The 10,464-nt window shown below is 38.8% G+C and overlaps 1 protein-coding gene across 2 annotated transcripts in view; it reads right to left on the reverse strand.

The window, feature by feature from the left end:
* Nucleotides 1-10,464, reverse strand: part of LOC107661910 (neuroendocrine convertase 1-like) — a 17,532-nt gene that overhangs the window by 1,498 nt on the left and 5,570 nt on the right. For both annotated transcript variants that reach the window (XM_016451708.1, XM_016451702.1), the window contains exons 4-13: nt 9,810-9,956; nt 8,090-8,166; nt 4,506-4,594; nt 4,058-4,230; nt 2,879-3,091; nt 2,560-2,660; nt 2,193-2,426; nt 636-793; nt 423-556; nt 172-333 (exon numbers count right to left, since the gene is read on the reverse strand). In XM_016451708.1, coding sequence (XP_016307194.1) covers nt 172-333; nt 423-556; nt 636-793; nt 2,193-2,426; nt 2,560-2,660; nt 2,879-3,091; nt 4,058-4,230; nt 4,506-4,594; nt 8,090-8,166; nt 9,810-9,956 — 1,488 coding nt within the window. The remainder of the gene's footprint in view (nt 1-171; nt 334-422; nt 557-635; nt 794-2,192; nt 2,427-2,559; nt 2,661-2,878; nt 3,092-4,057; nt 4,231-4,505; nt 4,595-8,089; nt 8,167-9,809; nt 9,957-10,464) is intronic.

Consider the following 10,464-nt stretch of genomic DNA (forward strand, 5'->3'; position numbering starts at 1 on the left):
TATATATACTGTATAATACAAATTTGTTATATAAATGTGAATATAAAACAAATTGTTTGCACAAGTTGAAGGTCAACAGACCATGGACTAAAATTATAAGAAGAAACTTGCTCTACAGTTACTATATAATTTGCACATTGACATTTTCTAAAGTTTGACTCCTGTTCTGACCTTGATCATGTCTTCCATCGGTTCCACTCCTCTACGATCGTTTTGTACAGCATTGTAGGGTGTGTAAACCCTCGCCTCCTTCATGTGGTCTGGCTTCTCAGACGTCCCGTGCAAAATCAACTTCCAGCTGATAATCTGACCCTCATTCTCCATCCGTCCAGACTGTATGCAAAAGAGAGAAGGAAATAGATTTTGATAAGCAGGCACTTCATGTGCATTTAATATTTGTTTGCAGAGATGCTTTTATATACCGTATCTGTAATCTTCAGGGTCCAAGTGCCGGTGGGGTTTTCTCCCCAGGTGTGCACAGACATAAAGGCCCAGTTTCGGAAACCGTTGGATGATGTGTCCCTCTCTCTCTCTGCCAGCAGGACTGTGGTGGTACCTAATGGGACAAACCCAAAAATCAGTATTCTCATTCCCAAACGTGCACATGGTAGTGTGTTTAAGTGTTTTTGTCAGACCTGATGGAGACATCAGCGTGATGTGCAGGTCTCCTCTGCGTGTGTACTCAATGCTGACCTCCACCTGCACATGCTCCAAAGATACAACACAATTCGCCTGTCCTGCACAGGCTTTAGTGGGGATCTCAATGGATATCTCACCTGCAGCCTTCAATGGCCTGTAAACAAAAAAGGGTATTTTTTTAAGTTTGTAAACACAGTTAAACAGATTTTATGTTGCAAATAGTGGTTCATGTAGCTCAACAAGTGTTAGCAATGACAAGATTCACAGGAAATACACAGGCTATGTTTGGAATAGGATACTAGTGTAAAGTTTGGAGTAATGTTTTTTTTTATATAAATTCATATTTTTACTCAGCAAAGATGCTTTAAATTGATAATATGACTGTAAAGTTCAAATTAATGTTGTTGAATTTTCTAATCATCAAAGAATCCTTAAACATGATTTACGGTTTCCACAAAATATTAAGCAGCTGCTGTTTTTAACATTGATAATGTTAAAAAATGTTTCTTGAGTACCAAATCAGCATATTAGAATGATTTCCGAAGGATCATGTGACACTAAAGACTGGAGTAATGCTGCTGAAAATTCAGCTTTGCTGTCACAGGAATAAATGACATTTTAAGACTTATTCAAGTAGAAAATAAATATTTTAAATTGTAATAATATTTCAAAATATTATTTTACTGTATTTTTGATCAAATAAATTCAGCATTTGTGAGCAATAAAAAAAAATGTCTAACCCCATAATTGGGGGTGGGGGGGTTGTAGTTTTACTTAATTTTTGTGTAAAAATGTCTCAATTTAGGTAGTATCAAAGAATTAATTTAAAAACACAAGCATTAATTTGACATTTGAACATTAATGAAGGGATTTTCTGCCCTCTGTTCCCTAGACAGAAACTCATGAGTGATATGAACTGTAATCCCTGCAGATTACATTGAAAGTCACAGACTTTGCATCAAGCAAGTGCCATGATGATAATGCACACTAAATGCTAAAACAAGTGCTCATGGATGGATGGACAGACAAACCGGACAGCCTATTAAGTGTGCACAAGGTACAGCAAATACCAAAAAACGGCATGTGCTTTTGCTGTGCATGATTACGTGGCATGCTATAAACAACATTACAATGTGTGTCGTTACATTTGCATTAATAGGAATTTTAGATCCAGTGAAATTAAACATCTGTTCAGGTGCCCTTCTTCCAGCTGAGCTTTGTCTAAACACTAAAGCCGCACAATCTCTAAAGGTTTATGACGTAAATGCAGGACGAAAAACAATTCAAGAGCACTGGCTCTTGAGTAAAAATGGATTCCAGTTCTAAATTCCCAAAATATACCTTCGTTTGAATTACAAAAGCAGTCGTTAAGAACAAACAGATTGTTTGTTGAATTAATGTGGCTATTAATAAATCGCCATAGCTGAGCGCAGTAACAGATGTCAGGAGATCAGGGTGGCTTTGTCTTCCATGTGTGAGGTGCAACACCACAGCCTTCTGCTGCAAAAAGCCATATTTGTGTTTTTATCCTAATATCAGGAAGCAAACTATACCTTGGTTGGAACGTCTCATCTCTGACGATGCACTGTTTCTTCTCCGGAATGTGCTTCCAGACTTTGGGATCGGCCAGAACTACTAGAGCTTTGGCATTCAGGAGACCAAACCCAAAACGACTGTTGACCATCAAACCAGCTCCATTCCTTTTCCAGCCTGGGTTATTGGCCAGGGGATCAAACTCAGACGTCCAAACCACTAAGTGCTGAAGGTCTCGCCAGGTCAGATCAGGACTAGTGTGGAGAGCAAGAGAGTACACCCATATTTTTATTCAAATCGAAATCACTTCTTGTAAGAACTGATGTAAAACCAATGTAATCCTACAAAAAAAAAAAAAACATACAAATTGCAAGATGTTTGACATACTTTTGCTCCAAAGCCAGTGCAAATATCCCAGCAGCCAATGGAGCAGATGCAGATGTGCCAGTGTGTGTCTCTGTGCATTCATTGTGCAAATCGGCACTAGTCTGCAAGACAATAAGCCAAAAGATAAAATGTTAACACAACAAAACCCAATAGAGAACAAGCAAACACACCAACCAAAAGGACTCAAAGCTGTCAGACAATCTATTTTATTGCTCTCCAAGGAGACATTTAGTCATTCGACACAAAGGAAACCAAAAGCAATATAATAACTGAGATCATAACAGCAAGAACATGTATAACCGAAGCAAATGAGACTCACAATTCTCTGGTCGGTGTAGTCTCCGCTGCTGTAGGCTGTGGCCAGTGTAGAGGAGCATTTCTCAGCGTACCAGGGAGACAAACCCTGCTGGGATGCACTGCTGATGGAGATGGTGTACAGACTGTCTGTGTATCCATCACAATCACAGTTGTCGCCCTGACGACCACCATTACCAGATGCCCAGACGAAAATGGAGCCCTTCCCACCACGACCCTAGAGTAAAAACAGTTATTTGGAGATTATAATGGGTTTGTGTTAAAGGGGTCATATGATGCGATTTCATTTTTTCCTTTCTCTTAGTTACACGCCATTAAAACAATGTATTAGCTGGTGGCTAGGGTGCTAGGGTGCTCTGGATTGTTGTTAAATGGCTGCTAGTTTGTACTGGGTGGTTTCAAGTTGGTTGCTAGTGTGTTCTGGGTGGTTGTTAAATGGTTGCCAGGGTGTTTTGGGTGGTGATTGTTGCTAGGGTGCTCTGGATGATTGTTAGATGGCTGCTAGGGCGTTCTGGATGGTTGTTAAGTGGTTTTTAGTGTGTTCTTGGTCATTGCTAGGGTGTTCTAGGTGGTTGTTAAGTGGTTGCCACAGTGTTTTGGGTGGTGGTCGCTGCTAGGGCGTTCTGGATGATTGTTAAATGGTTGCTAGGTTGTACTGGGTGGTTTCTAGATGGTTGCTATTGTGTTCTTGGTCATTGCTAAGGTGTTCTGGGTGGTTGCTAGGGTGTGTTGATGGTTGTGATGGTTGCTACGGTGTTCTGGGTCACTGCCAGGGTGTTCTGGGTGGTTGTTAAGTGGTTGCCAGGGTGATTTTGGGTGGTGGTCGTTACTAGGGTGCTCTGGATGTTTGTTAAATGGTTGCTAGGTTATACTGAGTGGTTTCTAGGTGATTGCTAGTATGCACTTGGTCATTGCTAGGGTGTTCTGGGTGGTTGCTAAGTGGCTGCCAGAGTGGTTTGGGTAGTGGTCATTGCTAGGGTGCTTTGGATGTTTGTTAAGTGGTTGTTAGGTTGTAATGGGTGGTTTCTAGGTGGTTGCTAGTGTGATGGATGTTAAGTGGTTGCCAGGTTGTTTTGGGTGGTGGTCATTGCTAGGGTGTTCTGGATGGTTGTTAAATGTTTGCTAGGTTGTACTGGGTGGTTGCTAGTGTGTTCTTGATCGTTGCTATTCCCACACTTCTCACCTTCTGGATACCATACTCAAAAGCTTTCTGGGCCAGGCGCCCAGGCCCCTCCACGGTCTTCCCGTCATCATTAGGGCCCCAGCTAGCGCTGTAGATGTCCACGTGATCAGGGTTAAAGCCAATGGAACTGGCTTCAATGGCATCTGTCACGATTCCATCCAGCATTCGTATCCCTGCAGATGAGAAGCACAAAAGATGACCTTTGCTGAAACGGCAAAACAATTTTCAAGTGTTTGAATGCTGGTGATTAAATTAATCCCATAATCTGTGCTGCTGTATGATGTTATGATTTACTAAAGATTATATGTCCAAGTGGACATGGACAAATTGTGTACGTGCATGACCGGTTGTACAGGTCAATGCTGTTATATAATCACACTACAAACACCAGTCAAACCAGATCATTTAAGATTCAAAAAGTGAACAAACACAGCTTGACAACACATACCTCCCACTTTGGAGTTGTAGGCCACACCGACACCACATTTCTTGTTGTCTGCTTGCATGGCAATCTCTCCAGCACATCTGGTACCATGCCTGAGGATATACAGCAGAGAACAGGGTAACAATTCAGCTCCATTCAAATTGAATAAAGCCAGCATGTTCAAAATTCATTATATCTACATTTGTAGACCAACACTGATATGCAACAGTGGTTGCCAGGACATTAGTATGTGGTTGCTAAGGTCTTCTTAATGGTTTTTAGGGCATTACTACATGCTTACAAGTTCTAGTGGTTGTAAGGGTGTTAGTTGCTAGGATGTAGGATGTTCTTGGTGGTTGATAGGGTGTTCTTGGTGGTTGCTAGATGTTGCTAGGGTGTTCTGGATGGTTGCTAGTGTTTTCTGGGTGGTTGCTAGGGTGTTGTTAGATGGACAGGGGTTCTGGATGAACTGGGTCACTGCTAGATGGTTGCTAGTGTGTTCTGGGTGTTGTTGTTAGGGTGTTCTGTGTGGTTAGGATGATCTGAGTGGTTTCTAGATTGTTGCTTGTGTGTTCTGGAAGGTACAGTGTTCTAGGTGTTTAATACATGGTTTCTAGGGTGTTCTGGGTGGTTGCTAGAAAATTGAAGGTGTTTTCTGGGTGGTTGTTAGGGTGTTCTGGATGGCTTCTAGTTGATTGCTATTGTGTTCTGGATGGTTTCTGGATTGTTGTTAGGGTGTTTATGGTGTTTAGTTGATAGGCGTGGTTGCTGGATTGTTGCTAGTGTGTTCTGGATGGTTGCTAGTGTTTTTTGGGTGGTTGATAGGGTGTTTTGGATGGTTGCCAGGGTGTTGTTAGATGGACAGGGGCTCTGGATTGCCAGACAGTTGCTAGTATTCTCTGAATTGTTGTTAGGGTGTTCTGGATGGTTTCTGGATTGTTAGGGTGTTTATGGTTGTTGCTAGGAGTGGTTGCTGGATTGTTGCTAATGTATTCTGGATGGTTGTTAGGGTGTTCTAGGTGGTTGTTATATATTTTCTAGGGTGATCTTGATAGTTGCTAGGGTGGTGGTTGCTAGGTGTTCTGGATGGTTGCTAGGTGGTTACTATTGTTTTCTGGGTGGTTGTTAGGGTGTTTGGCGGTTGCTAGATCTTACTAGGATGTTTTGGGTGGTTGCTAGCGTGTTCTGCATGGCTGCTAGTGTTTTCTGGGTGGTTGGTAGGGTGTTCTGGATAGTTGCTAGGGTGTTGTTAGATAGACAGGGGTTCTGGATTGCTAGATAGTTGCTAGTATGTTCTGGATGGTTATTAGGGTGTTCTAGGTGGTTGCTATATAGTTTCTAGGGTGTTCTTGATAGTTGCTAGCATGTTCTTGGTGGTTGCTATTGTTTTCTGGGTGGTTGCTGGATTGTTGTTAGTTTATTTTGGTGGTTATTAGTGTGTTCTTGGTGGTTGCTAGATGGTTGCTATTGTTTTCTCGGTGGTTACTGAATTGTTGCTAGTGTAGCTTTTAAGGTGTTTTGGATGGTTGCTAGGGTGTTGCTAGTTGGACAGCAGTTCGGAATGGACTGGGCTGTTGCTATAGTTGCTAGTGTCTTATGGTTGTTTCTAAGGTGTTCTTGGTGGTTGTTAGGGTGTTCTGAGTGCTAGGTGGTTGCTTACAGGTTCAGCTCAAATGCTATAATACCAGATATGTGCTTTTTATCATTTTAATTGTCGTCTAAGTGAAAATCATTCAAGTCTAATCTCTTATAAAAAGTAACATCTCTACTCAAGAAGCCATAAGATGTGAGAAATCATGTCAGAGACTTTGGGTTAGCGTTTGTTCATATCCCTTATCCTGAATGTGAGCAATAGCAATAATGATGCTAGTCTTCTCATTCACCGCTAATAACTGTAAAAAATAGAGGAAAATTGTTCTCAGTGACTGATGTCAAAGATTAGACAAACAATGGATAACTGTTAGATAACATTACATTTTGCATGGAGTCGTTTGCTAAAAATGATTATAGTTGTGCTTGATCTTGAAAACTGTTAATGATTATTTGTTTCCCTCCATGTCTTTTCAAGAGAGTCTGTGCATAATTATGAGTGTTTGCTTGTGTATGTGTGTGGGCGCGTGTACAGAAGCACTATAGCTGGCACAGTATGAGTCATTCACTGGCATAGCCTGAGAGAGACACACAACCACATGGAGAAATAATAATGACTGTTTCTATTTCCACGACCACTTATTTTTTGTTGCAAAGCTTCGTTTTCACCAGGACTGTCAATTAAATGTGTTGATTTAATTAATAAATAAAGCAACAAGAAGTCAATGAAATTTTGTATGCTCCCTGACCTGTATACAAATGTAAACTTCTTCTGTATGACACATTCCCTAAGGCACTAATGACGTAAGACACTGAAAAACAACAATGCAATGTCAATCTACATCCAAAACACACTGCAGATGAGTACAACAATGTTCATGTTTAAATCGGTTTATTTTCCTGTTTTTTCTTTAAACCTTTTTTTGGAAATTCTTCCAAATTTGTGGAACTGTACATGTAGACAAGCAACTAGTCAGGCAGCTAGAATTACATGTAAAATTAAGAGAACACACAGCTTAAACAAATAATATATATCACCTTAAAATAGGCGTTTAAAAATATTTTAAATATTTATTTTAAAATATATATTTAAAATATTTTATTATTATTATTATTTAAATTCTTAAATTATTTATTTCTTTTAATTTAAGATTTAATTAATTATCTGCTTTTTAATTTACGAACCCCTTGCAGTTCCTACACAAACCCCAGTTTGAGAAACCCCGGTGTAAAAGTAATCCAAAAGTAGTCCGATTATATTTCCTAAAATGTGTCATGTGTCAAGTACAATTTAATCATCATGTAAATTGTTATCAGTAATGGACTACAATAAGTTATCTACCCAGCACTGTATATAAACAATATAATTAAACAATACAATACTTTCTATTTTTTTGCTTTCCTTTGGCACTATAATTTAATAATGGATTAATCGGATTAATTAAAGAATTACATTTCAACAATTATATAAAAAAATTTAAAGAATATTTCATTATATGTGTAGGCACCGATTGAGCGCTCTAGTTTTGATATAATAGAGAGGTTTGGTGCTGATTTGATTTCTTTCTTGACTTCTATCTGTAATTTTGAGCCACATAGATGTGGATGGGTTCTGATCCTCTTATGTAAGACAGCACGAGTGATGGAATGGATTACACTCGTTCCCTGATGGAGAACAGACCTTCTCAGATCAGACCTACTCACACACTGTCAGCTCTCCTTTCATAGCAGCTGGAAAGCAATGGCAGTCTGGTCTAATTCTCTCTGAACAGATTTAGTATGATGTTAAATAAATCTGCTAATCTCTTTAAAGAGGGCAGAAAAGAACTATGCCAGTCCGAGGCTGGTAACATTCTCCAGTCAGTCTCCTTATCGCTGTATGAGGTGCTTAACATAATTGAAAGGCTAAAGGCTTTGAAACATCTGTCCTTGTGTTTTTCAAGTGTGGATCAGAGCTCTTGAGATTTTCTGTCCATTCATCTAGAGAAATGAAAGAGTATAGAGATTCATTTACTCACTTGTTTTCATTGGTGGAGTCGTATCTGGGAAAGGGATCTGGATCGTTGTCATTAAAATCATAGCTAGCAGCAGGATCCTATACAGTGAGGAGAAAGAATAAATAAGGATTGCGGAAAAACAATTTCTAGCATACACAGAATAAATAACAGTAGTTTCAGTATGTGGCAATCAGATGTGTTTTTATAGGAAGGGAGAAGAATAGAATCGTTCAGAATAGTATAGTAGCATACTACTCTTACTGTTTCTAAAAAAAAAACACAATATGTTATTTCCTGGGATCATAACTGGACAGTGAGTTATGCTGTGTTTACACTGAGTCAGAATTACTGTAATTGACATTTTTTATACTGTTCACACCCTGGACTCAAAAAAAAATTTTTTTTAGAAATGCTCATAGTGTAGAAATCCAACTAAGTGCTCATAAAATGTCTTGTTAACAAAAAACTCTATGTTTTTGCGCTCCACTGCCCTACTTTTTTTTTTACATTTAATCACATATTGTGTCTTTTGTAGTGTCTTGCACATGACACTACATTTAAAAAAAGATGAAATACGTTTTTTTTTTTTAAACTGCATTATTCTGCATCCAACGCTTTTAAACGTAAAAATGTGTTGTGTGTGAACTGGCCCAAAAATGTAAATGTTTTTTGGGAAAGTTGGGATAAATGCTGCCAAACAGAATACGGTGTCGGTTAACTTTGTAATTATGAAAATTCCAAAATGGTGTGAACGTAGCAATGAGGGCATGTGACAAAGTTTGCAGCAGAATTATTATAGTTTGCTAAAACTAAAACCATAAAAACCCTTTTTGGTTACTTGTAATAAAATAAACGTCAACTGTGTAAACATTAAAATGAAAACAGAAAATACAGAAATAAAAACTAATGCAAAATATTAAAACTATATTTCAACTGTAATATCTATAATATCTCACTGATACTAAAATAACACTGGTTTATGGTTTCATAATGCATTCTCTTTTACAAACAATAAAAAAAATAGAAAGCATGATGCAGAAAGCTGAATGTATTAGACTCCAAACACAGCTAGTTAATGTTTTTTTATGTTTAATGTGTTGATAGTTTATGCTATTTTATTTTATTTATGTTTCTTTCATTTTTTATATTTATATGCTTTATTCTAAAAATTTTTTTAGAAATAAAATCATGTGTTTAACATTTTTTACAATATGTTTTTTTATTTAATAAACATACATAAAAATGAGTTTATGCTAATAAAAATGTATTATTATTAACAAGTTTTCTGTTTTTATTTCTCAGAGAAGTGTGTGTGCGCACACATGTGAGTCAATTACACTATCATCGCCAGCATCAGACACATGCGGGTCTCCACTCGATTTAAGGCTTTCTTTTTTGTAAGACTGCTGTTTGTAAACAAGCCAACAGCAGAGCGACGGCTGATGCTACAATGTACTCAAATGCTAATAGGAGACAGATGTTTGATGTTATCCTGTGATTTATGAGTCATCTCTATTGCAAAAAAAGGGATGCTGGGCTCACTGCAGCCTTATGTAAATGCCACACATTCAGAGTGAATGATTGTTTGTTTGTGACCTTCTGTACTGGAGGTCCTCATCAAATGGCTTTGCTCTAGGTGTGGTAGGTGTCACTATCCTCTGCACGGTTGAGGGGTCGGCGTTGGCATGGAAACAACAGTGGATAGTGGTCGAGTAGGCATTTCCAATGATGACACACTTACATAGTTAGGGTAAATGTCGGTGTGGTTCCACTCGAGGCCATCATCCAGCACGGTAATGACCACTCCTTTGCCCGTAATGCCCTTCTTCCAGACCGGGATCACGTGCAGGTCCAGTTTGGGCAGGGATGATGACATCCGGGTGTCTTGCTGGAAGGGGAGGATTAGGAAAGACAGTTTAAGTGAATGTGTGTGCAATCCAGGGTCATATTCATGAGTACCGTTCAACACTCTCAGGTACTCTACTCTCAACCTCTTCATGAAGACAAAAGCCCTTTTTGTATGACTTAACCACTGACCCTTCCAACAAAAGCTGTTTGTTTGAAAATGAAAGCCGGCGATGTAATCGTCCATGCTGACCTTTTGGTTTGTGGAGACTATTTTCAGCCTAGACTAGAGCATGAGGGGATTTCTTCTTATTGACCGATAATTAAATATCACAGAGCAGCTGTGCAATGATGGGAAATACACTGTTGAGTGGCTAGTACATCTACATCATTCATGTAGATTTGTTAAATTCTTACTGCTCTAAGAAATGTTATGCCTATATATCTAACAGTATTTAAGCACCACTGATAAGCAGATCTTTTATTTTGTCCTCAATTTGTTCAACTTCGTATGGCAGTCCAATTCTGCCACATCAGAAACACCGCTAATA

Source organism: Sinocyclocheilus anshuiensis, unplaced genomic scaffold (genome assembly GCF_001515605.1).
Source record: "Sinocyclocheilus anshuiensis isolate Anshui unplaced genomic scaffold, SAMN03320099.WGS_v1.1 scaffold457, whole genome shotgun sequence".
Taxonomy (NCBI): domain Eukaryota; kingdom Metazoa; phylum Chordata; class Actinopteri; order Cypriniformes; family Cyprinidae; genus Sinocyclocheilus; species Sinocyclocheilus anshuiensis.